This window comes from Haemaphysalis longicornis, unplaced genomic scaffold (assembly GCF_048455015.1).
Source record: "Haemaphysalis longicornis isolate Haplotype H1 unplaced genomic scaffold, Haemaphysalis longicornis Haplotype H1 scaffold_179, whole genome shotgun sequence".
Taxonomy (NCBI): Eukaryota; Metazoa; Arthropoda; class Arachnida; order Ixodida; family Ixodidae; genus Haemaphysalis; species Haemaphysalis longicornis.
The window spans coordinates 382,235-405,024 of NW_027526281.1; the positions used below are offsets into that span (position 1 = coordinate 382,235).

The 22,790-nt window shown below is 49.5% G+C and overlaps 1 protein-coding gene across 1 annotated transcript; it reads right to left on the minus strand.

Moving 5' to 3' along the window:
• Nucleotides 1-1,623: 1,623 nt before the first annotated feature.
• LOC144166530 (uncharacterized) lies at nucleotides 1,624-6,492 on the minus strand. The gene is made up of 2 exons (XM_077696037.1): nucleotides 6,177-6,492; nucleotides 1,624-2,669 (listed from the first exon to the last, which is right to left on the minus strand). The coding sequence occupies exons 1-2, from the start codon at nucleotides 6,490-6,492 to the stop codon at nucleotides 1,624-1,626; spliced, it is 1,362 nt and encodes a 453-aa protein (XP_077552163.1).
• Between the last annotated feature and the right edge of the window lie 16,298 nt (nucleotides 6,493-22,790).

Here is a 22,790-nt window from a genome sequence, read left to right on the forward strand (position 1 = left end):
CTACATTGCAGAGAGATATTGGCCGATAGCCGTCAACCGATTTCAGCTTTTGTTCATCTTGCGTTTTCGGAATTAAAACTGTGTGTCCTAAATAAAAGGTTGGCGGCAAAACATCATGGTCGTATGCTGCTGTGAATATGTCTAACAGAACGGGAGCAAGGATATCAGAGAACTTTTGATAAAACTCTCCGCTCAAACCATCGGGCCCCGGGGTCTTGTTTGTCTTGAGGTCAGATATGGCAGCCTTAACTTCTTCGAGTGTAATAGGCCCAGAAACCAGAGCGCACTCATCGTCTGTCAGCTTTGGGAGTAAATCAATGAGGGAACTAAATTCTTGCCCCCGAGCTAATAGACTTGACCCCGCAAATAGCGTGCTGTAGTGGCCGTGGAAAGCACTAGCAATTTCAGCTGCTTCAGTGTACTTAATACCGTTATGTTGAATTTCGATTACCTCCTTTGCAAGTGCTGACTCCCGCTCATCATTTAGTGAACGACGAGTGGGGTAACTATCAAAGAATTTTTCAGTTCTCGACCGAATTAGAGCGCCATGGTATTTTTCGGTAACACATTGCTGAAGTTGTGCCTTAACAATGCCAATTTCCTCGACACCCGATCCCGGACTGACCGCTTCGAGTTCATGAAGCCCTACCAATGTACGAGTTAGTTCCCGTACATAAAAACGTTTTAAAAACGAAAGGCGTGCGGACTCTTCTATTGCGCAATCCCTTACCTCCTGTTTGAATAAATCCCATTTCTGATATAAAGAAAGACTGTGTGTTTCAAGAATACTAGTCAAGCAATCGGATATACGTTTACAAAATATTCCATCGGCCAATAAAGAGGTATTAAGCTTCCACAGATCCCATTGAGGCAGCACGCTACGCGGTCTTGCTCGTCCTAAGCAAACAGATACCATGCAGTGGTCTGTGAAGAAGATCGGGCGTACAATATAGTCAGAAATTCTAGGCATCTCTTCTGCTGAAATGTATATGCGGTCAAGACGGGCATTCGAATTGCTCTGAAAGTGAGTAAAGTGCATGGTACTCCCTTTTACCTGACCAACATCAACAAGACCATTATCATGCACTAAATCAGACAGGGTGGCTGCACTTTGGTCGTATTGTGAACGTGGTCTAGATCGGTCTTGCTCACAGCAGACACAATTAAAATCCCCCATGAGGAGGATTTTCCGTTCTGTGCGTAGAAAATTCCCTAGTGACATAAAAAAGGAGTTACGTTCCCGACAATTCACTGGAGCATAAATGCATATGATACGCCATTCAACTCCTATCATAACAAGGTCACAGCAAATAAAACGCCCAGCATCATCTATACTACAGGAGAGACTGGAAAACTCAACTTTCTTGCTAATAACCAAAAAACATCCACCAGACAAGCCTGCAGAGGGACTAACACATACGCTGTAATGCTCTAAAAAGGGTTCTAATGCAGCCGCCGTGTCCTCATCACTGCAGAGCTTTGTCTCCTGGATGGCCGCAATGTCCACGCCCATCCGTTTAAGGAGGCGTAAAAGCTGGTATTGCCTTCTCCTGTTTCTTAGACCTCTCACGTTAAGTGTGGCAGCGTGAAATGCTGTGACACTTGCCATTTTGTTGGAGCTTCTCAAGCGACCTTTTCACCTCCAGATGTGCCACCCTTGCGGGTGGTCTTGGATGACAGTGATTTTCCTGACTTTTTGGAGCCAGCCCGCGTCACAAGACCACTAGTCACCACAGCCATGTCGGAAGAATCTTGAGCATTGGACGCTTGCTTTTTGCCAGCGCTCGATGACTTGTCCTCGCCGTCGGCAGGAGCTGGCCTCTTCACCGATCCGCTGTTACCACCCGGAACATCCTCTGGTAGAGCCACAGCATCCGCCCAGGATGCGGACGGCAAGGTAACGGAACTGTCATCTCCACCTTCTCCGCAGGAGGCATCACTGCTGTCATCATCGCTGGCAGGTAAAGGTACCGCAGCATGAACCTCCCCTGAAGCGTCATTCGAAGCTGTCGAATGCGTGTCCATTTCCTCTTCCCGGTTCTGCTTACTAGGCTGGGAATCATCCTGCCGCTCGCAATCAGGTGGCACAGGGTAGGGCTCCAGTTCCCTGCGATCCTCCGCCGAAGAATCTTGAGGCCCAGCCTCCGGATTTTCCGATAGCACCGACTGGCCAACTTCACCTGATGCGTCAACGACCTCCGTCACATCCATGACATGAGCGGAGACGTCATCTTCAGTAGTTGATTCCTGGCCATGACGAAGCTTGTCTGCGTATGTCATGACGCACCTTTCTGCGGTATGACCATATCGGCGACACTCGTTGCACCGGGGTGTTCGGCACTGCCGTCGCACGTGCCCAATCCTGCTGCACCGCAAACAAAGAGGTGGCCTTCCAGGAATTAGTACAAGACACTGGCTCCCATAAATGTCCATCATATGCGGCACATCAGAGACCGATACTCCATCCTTTAGTGTAAGGGACACCTCGCGAGCTCCAGTCTCCATATGGCCCATTCCCGGACACCGCCACATTTCTCTGGTAATGGATTGGGTGGTTCCAAATGGTTCGAACGCTTCTGTTACTCTACGGTTTTCCATGTGACGCGGCACCCAAAGTAGCTTCATCTTAACATTCTTTGTATCCGGGTCAAACACCATACACTGCAATCTTAAGACGCCGCTGGTGTTAACTCGAAGCAAAAACCCATGGTAGCCACTCTCGTGAGGCGAAACATTCCGGCGATCCGTCACGATGCCGGGGTGGGTGCGTCGTCTGCGGCTCACATCCTTGTTGAATTAATTCCAGACAGCAAACACAGAACACAGACCATATTTATACTTAATATATACAGCTCTCCTCGAAACGCCCACAAATTCGGTCAACTTTTTCGTAAAACCCTCGAACTGGCCAGGGGAAACACCCTAATAGTCGTCGGAGATTTCAACGCTCACCACACAGAGTGGAGATATAAACGGGACACGATTAAGGGGCGAAACCTCTGGCTCGATGCGCATAGAGAGGGTCTCACCTTAATCACTGACCCCACACGGCCCACCCGCATAGGAAACAGCGTGAGTGGCGATACTACTCCCGACCTCGCCTTCACGAAGAACACGCGCAAAGATGCCACCTGGTTCAACAGTCAAGAAAACCTCGGCAGTGACCACTACATCGTCGTGATTGGGGTCGAATCTAGGGTCACTAAATACCCGTACGGCAAGAAACTCCACCTTATTGATTGGGACGCCTTCCGCAAAATACGAGTCGCCGAACGTACCTCATCTGACGTTGCGGGCAGCCCTGCCATCGAGGAGATATCTGACATTCGGGAATGGACAGAACAACTCTGCAGGGATGCCAAACAGGCTACTAAAGAAATACCGGCAGATGCAGGTCTTTATCAAGCCGATGCGAAGCTCCTTCACATGTGGGAGGCCCAGCGCAGTTTGCACCAGAGACTTCGGAAACAAAAGCTAAATCGCAACCTGAGGCGGCGCCTCGCTACTCTCAATCGCGACATTGAAGATTACACAAGTCAACTAACACGTCAAAATTGGCACAGCACGTGTGATCGAATGGAATATGAAATTGGACTCTCAAAGACCTGGAATATTCTACGCTGTCTCATCGACCCTGACAATAGTAAAACCACGCAGAAAAACAACCTCAACATACTTCTACACAACTTTAAGGGTTGCGACACCGAGCTGATCAAAACAATTAAGGATAGATACTTCGGAGACTCCGCACGTGAGGTCCTCCCTCGCTACACGGGACAGGAAAATGACCTCCTTGATCGACCCATCACTGTCAGCGAAGTACGAGGGGCCATCGTAACCCTGCGAACCGGGTCGTCGCCAGGTCCAGATGGCATCACAAATAAAATGCTCCGAAATCTGGACGATGAATCAATTGAAGCCCTCACCCGCTATATGAACGTGTGCTGGGAGCGGGGCCAAATACCCGACATGTGGAAAACGGCTAAGGTGATTATGATTCCCAAACCAGGCAAGAAACTTCAGCTCGAAAACCTCAGACCGATTTCGCTCACATCTTGTGTAGGGAAATTAATGGAGCACGTCATACTCAACAGGCTCAACAGCTACATGGAGGACAACGGTCTTTTTCCGCACACGATGATCGGCTTTCGACCAAAACTCTCTGCGCAAGACGTGATAAAATACGACGTCATAGACGGGGCGCGCTGCTCACCACTTGACACTAGAGCAATTTTGGGTCTTGACCTCACAAAGGCCTTTGACAACGTCAAACACTCGGCTATCCTCACGAACCTGAGCAAACTCGGTGTCGGGACAAGAGTCTATGAGTACATCAGCAACTTTCTTTCAGACCGCACAGCTACCCTCGCTGTAGGGAGAATGGAATCCGATGCGATAAAGCTAGGGAACAGGGGGACGCCCCAAGGCTCTTTCCTGTCCCCTTTTCTCTTCAACGTCGCCATGATTGGTCTTCCTGAAATTTTAAACCGAATTTACAGCCTTCAACATAGCCTTTACGCAGACGATGTTACGCTCTGGGTCTCCGGAGGCAGCGACGGCCACATTCAGGACACGCTACAACAGGCAATCGAAGCAGTCGAAGATTACGTCGGCCCTCGCGGTCTCAGCTGCTCTCCGCAAAAATCGGAGCTTTTACTATATCGACCAACCAGTCGAGGGCGGCGCACAGATAAGACCCCTCCGGAAGTCCATCTCTTCGCTGGTGGTGGAACCCAACGCATCCCCATAGTCACAAGCGTACGGGTTCTTGGCCTTCGCATACAGGCGAACGGACACAATTCCGAAACCATCCTCTCTCTCAAAAAGAAGGTCTCTCAAATCACCCGACTCATCTCCCGCATTGCAAACCGCCATCACGGCATGAAGGAACTCAATCTAGTACGATTAGTTGAAACTTTTGTTGTAAGCAGGATAACGTATGTCACTCCGTTCTTAGACCTTAAAAAGGACGAAGAACACAAAATCGACGCTCTCATTAGGCGAGCTTATAAGCAAGCTATCGGGATACCGCTTACCGCATCGACCGAACGCTTCGAGGCACTTGGGCTACACAATACGCTAAGCGAACTCATCGAAGCTCAACGCTTAGCGCAACGAGAACGACTTACGTACAGCGCGACTGGACGGCACATCCTCGACTCTACTGGCATCACTTACCCGAGTACTGCCCCAACCAAGGTCCCACTTCACCCAACCATAAGAGAAGGCATATCGATACCACCCATTCCAAAAAACATGGATCCCGTGCACAATCTGGAACGAAGACACGCGCGGGCCAAAGCCCTCCACAAACAGTACGAAAAATCAGAGAACGTGGCTTACGTGGACGCAGCCGATTACGAAGGCCGCGACGCCATGGCATTAGTGGTAGTCGATCGGCAGGGAAATTCCATAGCTTCCGGCTCGATTCCCACGAAGGAACCGGAAGTGGGAGAAGAGGCGGCCATAGCACTGGCAATGACGGCCTCCGCAAATATCAAATATGTCATCAGTGATTCTAAATCTGCCATTATAAATTTTTCGAGAGGGCGGATCTCCCCAGAGGCGTCTGCAATTCTCACATCTGGCTTCCGTCGCGATGCGCGGACCGGCAAAATCTACCTGATATGGGCACCTGCCCACTCCGGCCTGGCCGGGAACGAGTGCGCGCACGATGCTGCTCGAGGATTCACCGACCGAGCTGACATCGACCCTAACACCCCATTCGCCCATTCGCTCCGATGGTCGGGCAGGGATCGGCTCGTGTCCTACAGGGACATAAAAAATCACTATCGTCTGGAACGGGCCCGTTTCCCCCCCGCTCACCCGTCACTCAACAAGAGGCAATCCGTCGTATGGCGGCTACTGCAAACAAACTCATATCCAAACCCGGTTATGTATAGCTACTGCTATCCAGGGCAACATTCGGATAAATGCCATAAATGTAAAGAAAGGGCAGATCTAGCACATATGCTATGGGCCTGCCCGCAGGCGGCTATACCCGCGCGCAGAATCACTCGGGCGGAGCAATGGGAGACCGTGTTGCTCAGCCACGACCCAGCGGATCAAGTCTGGGCCGTCCAGCTGGCCGAAGACGCTGCTAGAGCCCAAGGGCTCTTGGCCGACGCCTAGGATCACCAGCCTCTCCCAATAAAGTTATTTCTCTCTCTCTCTCTCTTTGACGATGAACTTCTCCAGCTGGACTAGCTTCTGCTTGACGGCGCTCGAGACGCAAGTAACCATCCACACGTGGCTCATTTGGTATTGCCCTATACACAAGACGTCGCGGAGGTTGATCACGCGAGCCAGAGCATCCCTAAAATCGGGAGCACGGCATGGCCGGCCTTTCAAGTCCGCATGCAGGAAGACAGTGTTCAAGACAACATTACCGGTTGGCAGACGGGGAAGGATGATTTTGTACGTATCCATGTTAGTTCCGGACGAAGTAGTACCTCGGCCAGTGGCCGATGCGCTGTTTCCAGCTGAGAGCATAGAGAAACACAGCCGCTCGGAACGGCGAGAAGATCAAGCCACGGACGCGACGGTGATATGAGTGTTGACGCGCCTTATATCTTTAACGCATTCAAACTACGTCGTCAGCGGCGTGCGTTGGCGACTCAGCGGCGTTATAGCGGCTTGATAACTGCGTGGTGTACACGTGATACTACAAACCCGATGGAAGAGATGGAAGAGAAGGCGGCGAGGCGGTGGGCTGCGGGGGCCGAGCGCAAGCGCCGCAAGCGGGCCGACAACCGTGCATTCGCACTTTCACATTCTCCCCCTCGGGGAAATGCGGGGGAATTTTTTTCTAATATAGGGTATATGTTGTACAACCGGTTTACACTTTCATTTAGTTTTGGCATTTCAAGCAGCTTAGGTGACTATTTGTTGTACTGCGATCGTGCAGTAAGCGTCGCCCGAGTTTCCACAGTAGCTCACGTCTAGCAATTGCATTTCGTAGACGGAAAAGCGTTCTCAGATGCGTAGTCGTGCTGCTGACCGCTGTGCTTGTTCGCCCAGCGCAAAAAAGTGCTTCCCGCGCCCTAGTTTTACGCTGTACGGTAAAAATATCAGTTGATTTTATTTCCTTAGTACCTATATTGACTTTGCTGACTCTTCTCCCGCCTTCAAGATGCCTTATATTTTCCTACTGGCGTACCAGTCAGCGAAGCGTCGCATGTGCGTTTGTGCAGCGCTTGTGTGAAGCGACCTTGACTTGGAGCTAGACACAGTGTACAAACAAACCAAGTAAAGAAAGGCACATTCTTCCATTCACAAACGTGTCCTGGCTTCGTTCCAACTAAGCGAATGAATTGCGACCAAGCAATTTTTTTTAACCTCCTTGATTGCGACGACCCGCCGGCGGCCGGCGGACGAAACGCTGGGCCGACTGACTCTGTCGGCCGGGGAACCGTTCAATAGCGCAGCCGTGGCGCAGCCAATTGCCAGCTCATCCCCTCCTGACGTCACACGAAAACGCCACAGAAAATGGGCGAGTGTAAAGAGAGGAGGACAGCATTTTCGAATTAGTTTTTCTACTAAATAAAATCGCGTAAACGCGCCTAGAGTGGTCGAAACATGGCCTGGGGACTCCGGACTACAATTTGCGCTAGTAATCCCGCAATGTTTACATATCACTTCAGTGTCCCTTTAAAATAATCGCAACGAGAAATTCATTTCAAAAAAATCAAAAGAGGGAAAAGTTCAGCACTGACCAAACAAGACTGCCATATCCAGTTCCATTTAGAAATAAATACGCAAAAACGTTACAAAAGACCAAGAACAGGACAAAAGATGGTCTTCTTTGGGCGATTTAAATAACTACACGCAAATAAATATTTTCACAGCAGGTGGTAAGCTATTTCAAAGGGATATTGCAGAAAAAGTTGAAGTGATTTCGAGGTAATTAGTTTGCAAAGAAACGGTAGTAAAAAGTTTCTATTTGATGCAAACTTTCTGTTTCAGTGGTTTGCTAAGAAGGTGGGGTTGATAAAATTAAAAGGCATTCATACACGCAACGACCTTGAAATTAAAAACCCTAAATTATATTCAAACAATTACCATTGTTCGGGCTGTGATGGAGCTTCTCCATAACCTGGTCAGTGATATGGTGACTGCGCAAACTGCAGAAAAATCCATCGGAAAAAATAGGGTAAAAAGAACACTTTGCATTTCCGAAGCGAAAATTAGTGTTCTCACTGATTGTGTATATAAAGCGGAAAATGTCTGGCAGGAAAGGCAACTTCCACTGACGATGATGATGATAGTGAGAGAAGTGAAAGAAACAAACGCTTCAGAGGCCGGACGCGAACCCGGGCCACTCGAATTGTAAAGCCGCCGTCTGTACAATTGCTACATTTCTACCTTGTGGAAAGTCATTCCAAACGCAGACGATAACCAAAGACTTCGTCTCGAGAAAACTTCGCGCTTAACCAAATTCGTTCTTAGATGAACGGTTGCATGATTTTTTTTGTTTGTGGCCTTGTTCGTTGTATGATGCCACGAGATGCCTTTAAATCGCAGCACCTGCAAACGGCCAGGATCTGGACCAAACAGCGTTTGAAAAAAAAGATCGATACCTGGATTTCTACTGGTGGCATATTTTAAACTCGCGAAATTGATTGTATGCTGTCGAACTGCATCAATTATCTAGTGCTCTCGGTCTCCTCACGGAGGCTGTCTTTCGGATGGAGCTCGCCAATTTCTGCATTATCGACACGAAGGATGTTGGTGCTTCATCACCCGCGGTGAAATCGAGGACAGTCGGCGCAAAATTTTACCAGCGTTCCGTGTCACAGAGCATTAGCAGAGTCCTTCAATGAAGGACTCTGGCATTAGTAATGAAGGACTCTGGCATTAGTAATGACTTCAGTGAGCCATTACTCACTGCCAATGGTTTGTTCGAAATTACCATCGTAATATGCCTTGTTCTGGCCACTTTTAATTATTTGATATTAATACAGTGTGGACTTACGACTTTGTTGCATTAATATGTGAAAGAATAAGTCAATTCTACTCTCCTCTTTTATCGACATTTAGTTGACTTCCATTATTTCTACGTGCAGCATAATTCAGCCACAGGAAGTGTCCAAGCCCGAATTTACAGAGACAGCATGGATGCTTATCGGCTAATCTTAACGTTGCCTGGCAGGAAAGGGATGATCTGACTTATATGGCACATCAGGTCTAAAAGTGATTATCCTGGGCGGCTAAAAAACTGAGAAAGCGGAGCAGCCAATTGGGGGCGTATGGCAGTAAGATAAATGAACTTCTACGTCCTGGTGGATATTGTGCATTACTGCGTTTTTTGTCGCGTGACCGGTACTTCTTTACAAATTCCGAATTGAATACTTTCAGACACAAGTTTACCTATTTTTATTTGCAGGTGCACGCGATGTGCGCTATTTAATAACGAGTTCAACGTTGCACCCTTTGTTTAACAGGCCCACGGATAATTTCGGGTTCTTGATACATACTTCTGGGAAACAACTAAACTATAAGCGCACGAGCGCTAAAAGTAACCAAAAGTGCGATACGGCGTGCGCCGGTATAAGCCCGCCGTGCGCTCGCTGCTTGGAGCAGTTGAACTTCCGGGTGTTCTGCCCGTCACTTGACCAGCTTGAGCGTAAAGGATGTCGATATGCCCCCGCGGTCCGCTCCAAGCACGGAGAGCAAAAACGCAATGTTCCAAGCGAATTGAAATATAATCTTTATTTGAACAATGCGTTTTGACATGTATCTTGCAATAATTAGCGCCTAAAAGATGTCTGGAAAGCCATATGCTGCATATGCGCGAGCATAGCCAAAGGGGACTAGGGCCGACAGAAAGTGCATCGCGCTCAAGCACTGTGGATTCATTATATTCAAAAAGCGAGCGGCTGCTTACCTGAAATCTAGTTGCGGTCGTGTGGTAACTGCTTCGTGCGAACTTGCAGAGTAGGCGTAACTTTTTTTTTCAGGCCGTATATAGGTTGAGTTTTATACCGCGCGTGTGCTGTGTGTCGCAGACGGTTTGGCATATGCACTCATGGCTTTGGGAGGTTGGAACTAAATAATAAAAGAACGAAAAATGATACCTTACCTCCCAATTTAAGCACAAAAAAGAGCAAAAGGCCGTTCCTGTATGACGCGAAAAAGAGGCGAACCAGGGTTAAAAACGCTTTCCGTAGCCCGGATCTAACCTGGGTTCTCCGCTTTTTGAAACCGGCTTCTATGCGCTTGCGTTGATCACGTGATCTCTCGTGCACTCGCGTCTTCGCCAGTTCACGTGCGTTCGCGCTTGAAATGGGAAGCCCAGACGCCGAGTTCGGAGCGCCGGCTTCCGCAGGTTCTAGCGCGTGCTAATGCGGTATCCTTTTGGAGATACGTGAAAGCCGGCAGACAAGGCGACCCAGGTCTGCCAGTGATGAACAACTCTCAGTGGCAAGTTCAAAAATCCATGTGCGGTGCAACACGAAGTGAGAAGGGCCGCCAGGGCCGACGAAGTGAGAAGGGGCCGCCAGCTCTGCCGTTTCTCCAGCCTGGCAGCACTAGTGCAAGCTCCGCCATTTTTTTCAGGTGTTCTCAAGACTCACCGAACAAGAGTATGTCGTCCGCAAAGCAGAAATGGCTCAAACAATCACCATTCATCGGAGCTCTCACTTTTTCATGTCAAATTTCTTGGACACCCCTTCCAGGCAAGCTGCATGCAGTTTTGGCGGGATAGTGTCCTGTTGTTTTAGTTCCTTTTCGGTTGGGTACTTTTCAATCGCTTGCATAATTATTGGGCCCGCGTATTACTCGTATACTTCATCACAGAGTCTTGAACCGGGGAGCTGGGCGGGTGCCGCCACCACTTGGCGCTCCCCTCGTTGGTGAACTGAGCCAGTGCATTGGACTTCGCAGCGTTCCGGTGTTTTTGCCGTGTTTGCCTCGGTGCTTTGAATGTTTTGTTCGTGTTGTGAGCGGATGTGTGGGCTGAAACGATGTCTAGACAGATGTGTATGGTTCTTAGATGCAGTGACGGCTAAGTAAACTTCTCCGAAGCTTCTAAGCTTGGGTGGGCTACATTATATGAGCGCTTTTTCAGTGATATGCGCTTGGCTCCACCTGATTTGAGTATGAATGAAACTACTATTACTGGCATTTATTTCTTCTTTAATGCACTAAAAGCTAAACTGGACGCCTTAAGGTTTGGAATCGCCTACATTTACATGACCGCTTTTTGCAGAATTCTGCGCCTGGCTCCCGGCTATTCGAGTAGCAATAAAACTATTATTAGTAGTATTCATTTCTACCACTTTAAAGGGACACTGAAGTGATATGTAAACATTGCGGGATTACTTGCGCAAATTGTAGTCCGGAGTCCCCAGGCCATGTTTCGACCACTCTGGGCGCGTTTACGCGATTTTATTTAGTAGAAAAATTAATTCGAAAATGCTGTCCTCCTCTCTTTACGCTCGCCCATTTTCTGCGGCGTTTTCGTGTGACGTCAGGAGGGGATAAGCTGGCAATTGGCCGCGCTACTGCACGGCTCCCCGGCCTTCAGACAGAGTCAGTCGGCCCAGCGTTTCATCCGCCGGCCGCCGACGGGTCGTCGCAATTCGTTCGCTCAGTTGAAACGAAGCCAGGACACGTTTGTGAATTAGAATTTGCCTTTCTTTACTTGGTTAGTTTGTACACTGTATCTAGCTCCAAGTCAAGGTCGCTTCACACAAGCGCTGCACAAGCGCACATGCGACGCTTCGCAGACTGGTATGCCAGTAGGAAAATATAAGGCCTCTTGAAGGCGGGAGAAGAGTCAGCGAAGTCAATATAGGTACTAAGGAAATAAAATCAACTGATATTTTTACCGTACAGCGGAAAACTAGGGTACGGGAAGCACTTTTTTGCGCTGGGCGAACAAGCACAACGGTCAGCAGCACGACTACGCATCTGCGAACGCTTTTCCGTCTACGAAATGCAATTGCTAGACGTGAGCTATTGTGGAAACTCGGGGGACGCTTACTGCACGAGCGCAATACAACAAATAGTCACCTAAGCTGCTTGAAATGCCAAAATTAAATAAAAGTGTAAACTGCTTGTACAATATATACCCTATATTACCAGTGCCGGCGGAGCCTGCTCCGTGGCTGAGCGGTCTCGGTGGCTAGGTATGCAACTGCAAGTATTTTGCAAGTCACGAGTTCGAATCCCCGCGGGTACGTGCTTTTTTTTTTGTAAGTTAACTTTTTAGTTTTCCACCGATGTTTTCTATATTGAGTTCACCTTTTTTTGGGCCGCAACGTTCATGACTCCAAAGAACTAGTGCACAAAACGCGCGCAGGCTGGTACTGGCGCGCTAGCGAGTTCTCGTTGGCGTGCTGTTGCCATAAGCACCGACTGCTTGCAGGCAGTGGGCACAGGCCAGAATGAACAGACCCTTGGCCTGGTGCGAACACGCTTTTTACGACACAGGCATGAGGGAGGCAAGCTCCAAATATGGGGGAAAAGCGCGTCACATTTGGGCGTCTGCGGGTACGCGGAGGGCGTTCATGCACTGCGTAGGTTTCGGCTAGTGAATGCTACGATTCCAATCCGTCCTAGGAGGCTTATCTTTATGCATTTTTACAGCTGACAACATGGCAGAAGCGCGGTACGATGATTACTGAGTTATTGAGAATGCCCATCCAACAACGCCAACGGTTGTGTTTTACAGAAGCGAAACCGAAACCGAAACTTGTTTGGTTGCTCACCTTGGGCATCGTCCAATCACGGTGCCCGCTCCTCCTAACGTCACAGCTTTAGTTGGTGCGGCCGCCGCAAACCGCGCATGGTAGTTTTTCTTCTTTCGCGCTTTGTAAAGTAATTACCGATTTGTCAACCGAATAAACAATGAAAAGTGTGCTAATTTGAGCCAGTCTACGCAGTGCAAGCAAAAACGGGAGCTTGAAAAATTCACTTTAGTGTCCCTTTAAAGTATCTTCACTGGCTTCGATGGCTACGGTTTCTACGCCAGCTTTAACGACGGGATACTTCGATACGTGTTCGTTGAAGAGAAAGGCACTTACGTACGAGATCGATTATCGCGTTACCATGCAAACGTCGCGGCAGTTTATATTTTCTTTGTTTCTGTAACCGTGAGCTTTCTCCCATCAGTTTTCGTGAGTGACAGTATCGGAGCCTGGTAGCTGAAGTGGAACTCCCACATTTGTACTTGTCACTTTGGAAAGAGCCAATCTTCTTCAACCACCCAGCAGCCAAGCCACAAACCACTACCCCTCCGCTTTATGAAAAATGAAAACAAAACTGATTTTGAAAGGCCATTTTCTGATCTAACTCCGAACAGCTTTACTTGTTCGAGAAACGCCTGGAACGCTATGAAAAGGCGCTCCCAAAAGTATCGATCAAATTGATCGATTTTGATAGGTGTGGTAGCGAAAGAGTTAATTAACGACATTACGCGGCGAAGGCTATCACAATTTCGGTTTTGGAGTGAATCCTAGAAGGTATCCCTAACTTTATTTTCCGCTGGTGCACGGCGCCGTTTTGTCGTCAGCTGCCAAAGGCCAGCGCCTCGGCATTCATAGATCGGCTGCACGCACCGGCTTTGTAGGAGCATTTAGTTGCAATATATTACTAGACACGCCAAACTGCATGCAGGCATGAAACATTTGCAGGAAGAAACGAACTCGCACTTCTGGCTTGATTTCTAGCTTGGAGCATTCAGCGTTTTGTCTATTTGGTGCATCGTCTGCTATTTGTATTTACCGAGTATTGGCTTGTATCACACGCAAGCCAGGCCTCGTAAGAAGTCGCCTGTACTTTCAAGATTTACTACGTCAAGTAAGTCCTTGTGGTTATCTAAACTTTGCAAACCGCACCGCAGCAGAATGACAGGAAGCTTTACACAAGTACGCTGCGCTGACCGCCACCGGCATTCCACTGACGAGCAGTTCGCCACGGCCAGCGCTGTTGGCTGAAGGTATGGTGGTGCCATATCAGCCGCCCGGTCCCTATAGCCTGGTCTCTCAGGGTTTGCAGTAATGCAATGGCAATGTTTAGAAAACCGAACTCTTCTTGTAATCTCTTATTACAAGCTTATTAAAGCGAAACTTTAGTGTTCTCCATGATGCTGTTGTACGCCAGTGCGTTTTGCAGGAAAGCCACCTTTCTTTGACGATGAGGATGAATGATGGTGCGTGAAGTGAAAGAAAAAAAACCCGCCCGCATCTTCCCACGGGGGAAACTCCAGTAAATGCGTCGTAGAGTGGTGGGGGTATCGCGTGAATGTTGCGTAATTGGGTATGGTTTGGGAATGCTTAATTGTTATTTAGTCTTTATTATTCTTGTTTATCGAATGAAGGAGAAGCGAAGGCAAGGATTGTAAAGTTAAAGTCTGTCTTTATTGCTTGGTGCCGTCAAGCAAAGCGTGAAGTCAAGCGAAAGCCAAGCAAAGACGCCCTTGACTGAATTCCGAACGCGCGCTCCGCCGCTTATATACACACCGCCCGCGTTCGAGGGAGACGAGTACGGAGGAGAGACGCGCATGCGCACACTTCCGTACACAAGCGCGCGAACTTTCCTCGCACCCACCGCGCCATTATCACGTGTACACGGCCTGCCGCCATTACTGTTGAGCGCGACGCAGCGCACGGGTAGCTACGACGCATGCGCGCACAGACGCGCTCCCCCCGCACCGCCACAGCTGTTGTTGAGAGCGACGGAGCGCACGGTGTACACGCGCTCCTCCCGCACCGCCGCACTTGTTGTTGAGAGCGAGGAGGGTACGGGGGAGAGACGCGCACCTGCGCCTCGACGCGACGCGCATGCGCAGTGAGCGTGTGGACTGCGCCGACAACATCGGCGAGTGACATCACGAGCCTAAGAAATGCTCCGAATTTAAAAACGCTTGCCGTGGCCGTAATCATACCTGGGTCCCTCGGTTTATGAAGCCAGCGGCTAACCGATAGCTCCATTTCGACATGGTCGAAGCGAACGCCAAGGAGCTGGTACCGATTCCCGCCGTACGCCCTAAATCTAAACGTTAGTACTACTAAGTGCGCACCCGTGAGTTGCTGGGGATATTCTAGAAAAGTGGCGCGTGCTTCCAGAGTAGCACATACTCGTAGTGTGGGGCTGGCCAACCAAAGAATCTACCACGAGAAAGCTTCACGTTCAATCATCGTTAAGTCGTTATACGGAGGTTTCGTGGTTTTTATAGATTGCATATCCTCCTGTTACTTGATTGATGACACGGATTTGGTCAGTTGTTGAAACGTCCGACCGAGATACAGCCTGCTTTCTCGATTGTTCGAAATCTAGATTGATGCTGATGCGTTTAACCTTTGCGAACACTTTGCGTACACCCGAGAGCAGGCTGACGGGTCGGTAATTCTTAAGATATTTGGTACCTTCCGTTTTGCGAAAAAGAACTGTGTTGGCGTCTTTACACGCTAGGGGCACACCTAAAGGGCTGCAGAAGTCCTTTTAAAACGTGTTAAAAATGTACTTTTCTAGGAATAATACCTTGGTTAGTTTACGCCTGTCAGCGTTTTAGACATGTTTGTCTTGGGGACAACGGCATTCGTCTATAAATTTGACGCTATGAGCCGCCCACCGCTTACTACCACACCTTGAAAGAGCACGCAGACCGAGAGGTAGCGACTGGAAGTAACGTCATATTGAGAAGGCGTCCACCCATCCACGACTCCGCTTCATTGTTTCGCAGTTTTCTGGTCCAAGTTCCTAATTAGGTACACGTAGAATCTAAACTTTATTTATATTTATTGTGTCGAGTTGCTTCTGCGTGGTCCTTTAGTGGTAATGCTACTGTGTTTTCCTAGCACCCGTGGCTACGGCATTGCCTTCACGAGTAGTCCTGGCCGGCCATGTAGCCTGGTGCTTTGGCTTCATAAGGGAAGCAACGGGTTCAAACAAATAGGAAAGGGCCACAAATTTCTGACCCATCATTAATTAGAAAAACTAGGGGACTGCAATGCTCTTGGTTTCCCAAACGTCTTGCTCGTTTGTCCGATCAAGACTATTTGCTATGACGACAGCTTAGCTAAGTACGCTGATTTCGCATGTCCTTAACGAGAAATAAAGTCAGCTTTCTGGAAAGCATGAAGCGTTTTCTGCGCGCGGAAGCGCTCCGCACACACGCCGGTGGTTCATGACCGTACTGCACTGTCCACGAAGTGACTCGAACCGAGAAACAGAGAGATATCACTTTATTGTCCAAGCAAGTTGCCTGCGAAGAAGTGGTGGCTGCCGCCTGAAGGCTGGCTGCGCCGGTGGCGGATCGGTCAACCAGACGTAGCTGCATCCCTGGTTTCGAGCTGCCCAGCGCGTCCGCCCACTGCTCGACGCTGGAGATGGGGGGAGAATGGGATAAGAGGACAAGCCCACATGGCGAGGGCTAGTGTGTCCAGGGAGTCACAGACGGGACAGTTGGGTGATGGGAACTCAGAAGGATAGATCTTGTAGAGGATGGACCGACTGGCGAGGGACTTGGTCTGAAGGAGTCGCCATAGGCGCTCGATCGTTGGTGTGGGATGTGTGGGCTGGGGGATGGCGGTGGCGGGAGAGGTGGTAATGCTCCGTGACTTCTTGGTACGAAAGTAATCGATCGCGTGCCGACCGAGCACCGGGGTAGGGAGCAAGAGTGAGCCCAGCACGGCTGGTGAGTTTTCGTGCTGCTTTGTTGGCTGCCTCGTTGCCTCCCACCCCCGTTGGGCCGGGGTCCAGACGATGTCGACTGGTTGAGTTGGGGGATTTTGGAGGGAAATTTTGAGTGCCTGGAGAGTAAAGTAGGGAGAGTAATTTAGCGTTAACTCGATATCGGTGTACAATTAGGTCTACCACCTTAAGGGATTGCACCTGTGGGATAATTCGATTTCCGAGGGAAACCTCTATGTTCGGCGAATTACTGCAAGACCAGGCAGGGAGGATGAGAAGGGCTGCTTTTTCTGGAGAACAGGATAACCCAGCGAGTTGCGCCTCTGTTGCCACGATATGGGCACCCGGTTGAAGGATGGCTTCTATCTGAGCATCGCTACCTCCAGGTACCCACATCGTAATGTCGTCGGCAGATAGAGTGTATCGGAGGCCAGGTACCGAATATAACTTTTGGGGGATGTTCGGTATTGCCAAATTGAATAAAAGAGGAGACAATACTGAACCCTGGGGTGTACCTATGGAAGGAAGTCTGGTGCGATCAGAAAGGAGCTCGCCTACCTTGAGTGTGGCGGTACGTGCGAAGAGAAAATCACGTACGTAGTTGTAGGTGCGCTCTCCTGGGTGGATAGACTCTAGGCCACTGAGGATTGCACTATGGGAGACTGTCGAATGCTTTTGGTAAATAGAGCGCAAGGATCGCCGCTGCGTCGCGTTTAGGTCTTTGAAAAATTATCTCTTGGTGTAGCTGCAGGAGGACACCCTGGGTGGACAGTTTAGGTCTAAACACTGGAACTGTTGGGGGAAAGACCTCCGTGCTCGTGATGTGAGCGGTTATAGATAACATGTTCTGGTACCTTACGAAGTGAGAGATATGGGGCGAAGGTTTTCGATGGTAAGAGGTTTGCCTGGCTTAGGAATTAACGTTATGGAGGCATGTTTACATGCTGGGGGAACTGTGCCTTTTGTCTAGTAAAAATTAAAGGAAGCAGTTCGGGCCGTAATAGAAGGGTCATCTATGTTGCGAAAAAGTTTGTTGGTCACCCCATCTGCACCGGCTGCATATCCTGGCCGAACAAGTACGACGGCGCCTCTCATTTCTGCTTCCGTGATGGGTGCGTCCAATGTTTCGTTAGGCGAGCCGCGGTATAACCCCGGTGGAATCGACGGACCGGCGGAGATGTAATGCGTGCTCAACGTGCGCAGGAGTTCGTTATCCTGAGAATTTCTGTAATATAACTGTGAGGCGGTTGCGTTGTTCCGTCTTAGAGCCCGTCGGAATTAGAAGGTGCCTTAAGAGGGACCAAGTGCGTTTCATGCCTAGGGTGCATTTAATGCCGTTACAGACCTCAAACCATCGGTTGCGGGTTACCTCAGCCGAGTTTCTGAGAATTTCCGCTTCAAGACGAGCTACCCTAGGCCGAGGTGTTCTATTATGGTTTTCCTACCGCCATCGGCGCTGTATGCCGCAGAACGCTGCACAAAGATGTTTTACGTGTGGGTGGACCGTTTACGCCCGAATGCATGAATCAAGGGGAGTACTAGTTTGTCGGACATCAGCTACCATCTGCTGGACCCAGTCCTCGAGACCTAGCGGTGAGATTCCTGGTTTGTCGAGACCACGGCGCACTTCTAGAAATTTGTCCATATTGGGCAAGTGGGTCCTGCGGAGACGAGTATGAGAGTGTTTTTAAGGACAGCGTGGTTTTAACGACGAAATGTTCGCTGTCTAGTGTGTGGGTCAGGTTGGACCAGGCTGTCTGAGGGGCGTTTAACGTGAGCCTGAGGTCCGGGGAAGAGTCCTTCTGAACGCTGTTACCCAAACGCGTTGGGGTCTGCGGGTCCGATTCAATCACAACGCGGACTGCCTGTATGGGATCCCCGAGGCGCTGTCCTTTGCGGGTGCTGTAGTGATACCCTCAGGCGGTATGTGGTGCATTGAAATCTTCCTGGACATGAAGTGCGTGGGGACCGGCATCGAGTTTTGCTAAGGAGAGTATTTGGTCGAATGAGTGGCTGACTGATCTGGGGGAGCTAGAGGTTTAGTACGTACAGTTTGATGCCACCACGTTGAGGAGGATATACCACCACTAAATTGTGAGGGATCGTGATGCTGTCAAATTGTATACGTTCTGCCGACACGTCGCGAGGCACCAAACCGGCAGTGGTTAAATCGCGCGTTCCTTGATAGGCCTTGTAGCCAGCAAGAGAGACTTTTGTAGCTGCTTCCTGAAGAGTGATTACAATAGGGGGAGCTTCTTGGGCATGAACGAAGGTCTGTAAGGCACGTTGGTTGTTACGATACCCCTACAGTTCCACTGACCGACCAGGGGAGTATCCTTTTTACATTTCGTCGGTAAGTGCATCGGAATCCGGGAGAGGTGGGAGAGGTTTGCGGGAGGGAGTAAGAGTGTTTACTGCAGCGAATAGTTCGCGGACGGTTGACGGCATTTCCCCGCGCAATGACTCAATATTGCGTTAAATGGTCCCTATATTGGCGAGCAGGGTTTGGTGGAGGCGGATGTATTCAGGCAGTTGCGTCGCAAGGGCTTGTGTACATTTGCTCTCGACTTTGCGATCTGGTCTCCCAATGCAGCGTCCTGTTATTGAACGGCCTCAAGGGCGGATGGGGCATCAGAGGCTGCCTTTCGTTTAATGTCGGAGCGCGAGGGGGGGAGCGGTGATCGCGCGAGGGGGAAGCCGGTGTTTTTAGGATCTGATTCTCTTGGCGGAGATCTTCATTTTGTATTTTGAGAGTGACTATTTTGGCTTTAATGGCCGCATGCTCCTTGAGCACATCTGCATATGGTACCGAGGGGAATGAGGAAAATGGCCCTGAGCAGTGGGTGGACGGCGCCAAGCAGCTCACCTGGGGGGCCAAGAGATTGCTGGCTTGGTGGGTCGTCCCTGCTGCGCTCTGCAGGGGTGGCCCGGCAGCAGCACCGACTTGGGATGGATGGGAAAGGTTCGGTACACACCCGGTTTGTCTGGAGGAACCTTGCCCGGGATTGTGACGTCTGGTGCCCTCTTCTCCATGGCCAAGTGGGGTAATTGCGGGATGGTAAAGGTTCTGCGATGAAATTCGAGCGTGGGTGGGTGGGTGGCGCTTGATTTGATATTTCCTGGGGTAGTCCGATGAGCCGCTGAGATGGGCGCCACCACACACGATGCATTGGGCGTGACATGGGTGTTGCTCTGTAGGGTTGACTTGGGGGCAACTTGGTGCGAGGGAAGACGTCCGGCCTGCAGCCTGAAGACCAGCACGGGGGCACGCTTCGGTTTTTCGTCGAAATGGGCGGAAAGGGTACGTCGTTGAGCGATATCGTATCCAGAAAAATACCCTTGTTCTGTGAAAAGGAATCTGGGCCATGTCAAGGTATTCAGACTTTTAGCGCCCAAAATTGGAAGGTGAGGGTTGAACTCGCAAAAACTCTTCTAACTTGCTTTTCGGTGTCGTCTCTGGTATATTAAATATTGCTCCAGTGACCGTATTGGACCGAGCGCCTACATGGGTCGAAACCGGGGAAGGATGGTTTTTGATTTGGAGGAAGTTTATTCCCGCATGTGTTTTTGCGCGTTCTTCGGAGTGTGTGCTCACCAGGACACCAGGATATAACTGGCAATCCTGTGCGGTGGTATTTGGTCTGCGTGGCTGAGGTGGAGATTGGCCTGAGTCAGCACTCCGTCGGCAATAGTAGCGGGCGGTAGCGGGGAGACATCGAGAGCACCGCGTGGCCTGAGAACGATCTTGACATCCTCGGAAGGCCGAGGGATTAGGGAAGGCGGCCTCGCTGCAAGGCGTCGACGACTTGGGGGAACAGTCTGCTCCTTGCCGGCATTAGTCTTGGTGGCCGCAGGAAAGTCGGTCTGGCGATGGCTGGTTTGGAGTGAACGTTGGCGGCGGCGGACGTCTGTCCAGTCAGGATGATTGAACTCTTCGATGTCCCCTTCAACCCCTATGACAAGATTCTCCATGGCCACGCCTCCGACGTGTGTCCGTGGTGGAGAGACCGCGTTGCTGGAGGCGGTGAGCACGTCGTGGTCAAGCTAGACCTAGTAGGCTTAGGTGTTGGAACACCGTGGTGGAACAATCAGCCGTCGATGATTTAAAGAACGGGGGTCGAAATCACCAAACATTGTTGTCAGGCGAACACTCACGTTGTAGGGGATTCGATCGTATGGCACTCAACGTGGTGGAAGGCATTAGTTATGGTCTGGCAATCCTCGAACCGAGAAGGCTGCGGCAGCAACCGCTAGTCACCGCTGGCCAGAATCAAAGCAACCGCGAAAAACGAGGTAACCGAGCAAGAGAGCGGATAATAGTGGTGTCAAAAGAAATGCTAGGGATTGCCATTTCAGGTGATTTTGAAAGCGGGGATAAAATTTGTGCCGCTATGCCAAGCCTACGCTTCCCTACGCCAATCGGGCGCGCCAACTTGTCCACGGCGGCAACTGCGCCTGCCCGAGCACGCGATGCGACGAGCGGACGAAGGATTGAGCTGCCTGCACGTAAGAACGAACGACACGCAGATCAGTAAAATGACAATCAACGTGAAAATAAAATTGCACATGAGAGCAAAGCGATGATGGTGAGGTTAAATACTGTGGTGAGGCTTGTCATTTGCAATTGTAAGATAGTAGCGACCACTTATCAGCCTTAATTCTAAGCCCAAAGTTTCCAACAGCAGGGACCCCATTCTCGACTGAATTTATTCATGATCAATTCGCATGTTTTTTTAGTTAACAAAACGGAAGCAATCAGTGACGTGATGCCCGTATAGCTATGACGACATGCGTTTAACTTGATGCTAAGCTTAAAACCACCACTAGTGACCAAGCTATAAATTATTGAGCCTGAAATATATAGAAACGCCTATAATCTATTATAAAAATTAGGTCGGCAGCTGAGGTTGGCAATAGAAAAATTTCTTAAGTTTAAAATTTGCGTCAACATTATAAGGCGATCAAGGAAAGTTGATCTGAAGGCGAGTGAAACGCAGGTATTGAGCTAAAGAACATGTCACATTCTCTTTTACCCTATCTACCAATTTATTTCAATCGCTTTTAGTAACACATTTGAGCTTTCTGATTCAATGGCAGATTTCGTGTTATCACCTTCCCTGCCATTAACGCCGCCACGCTATGGTGTTCTACTGTGTTGCTAGTTTATGGCGGGTTTAATGGGAAAAGACGTCGGTGACTATCGGCTGTATGACGCGGTAAGAACAGTGAAACACTACGCCCGATGACTGCGCAGCGTACTAATGGTGCTGGTTCACTCATTAGTCAAGGTCAAACTGAATGAGCGCAGTTATGAAGGAAACACCTTTGGCTACCTTCACCGCACTTTCTCTCCTTCACCTCTATCGTTAAAAACACTTACATGAATGATTTGTTCGTCTCAAACTGGATCATGCAGTATCCAATCGTACCCGAGCCACGGCGATCTGGTGACAGCACGAGCTCGTGCAAAACAACGCAGCAAGCATTATTCTTGGCAACTTATGCAGTTCGGCAAGTGTCACGTCCACGAAAAACCCGCTTCAATTACCCTCTTTAGCTTTACGTCGCAAACATTTTCGCATTTCTGTGTTTCACAAAATTTACTACCATATTTCCCACCCCTACACCGAGTTACTTACCCCTCACTTCTATATTTCTTCTCGCATCAACAAAGAACACAAAATAGGAACAATATCGTGCAACACCAACGCCTTCTTTCAGTCATTTATTCTCCGGACGTCATAAGAGTGGAACCGCCGTCCAGGACTAACCGCCGCAATTGAATACAACGATGGACTCGTGTACAGGGGTCCAAACTATATATATGTGATCAAGGTGCCGGGTGGTCTTAAATTCGCCATACAGTCGAAACAAGTTTGGTGGCAAGGGACCCAATATCAAGCGTTGTGGAACGCCCCTAATAACTGAAACAAGGAGTGCTGTTCATGTAGTAATTAAAACTATTGTTGTCTATTCAGTGGAAAGCTTCGCAACAAAGTTAGGACAGGACCTGTTGTGCCATAACTCTCAAGTTAAATATAAGGAATGCCATGGTCAGCTCTATCGAGAGAAATCTACGAAAACAGCACCAGCAACGTCGCCGCTGTCAATTAAAGGTGTAGGTTTGTATGTTAGGCACGGAGTTGCAATGA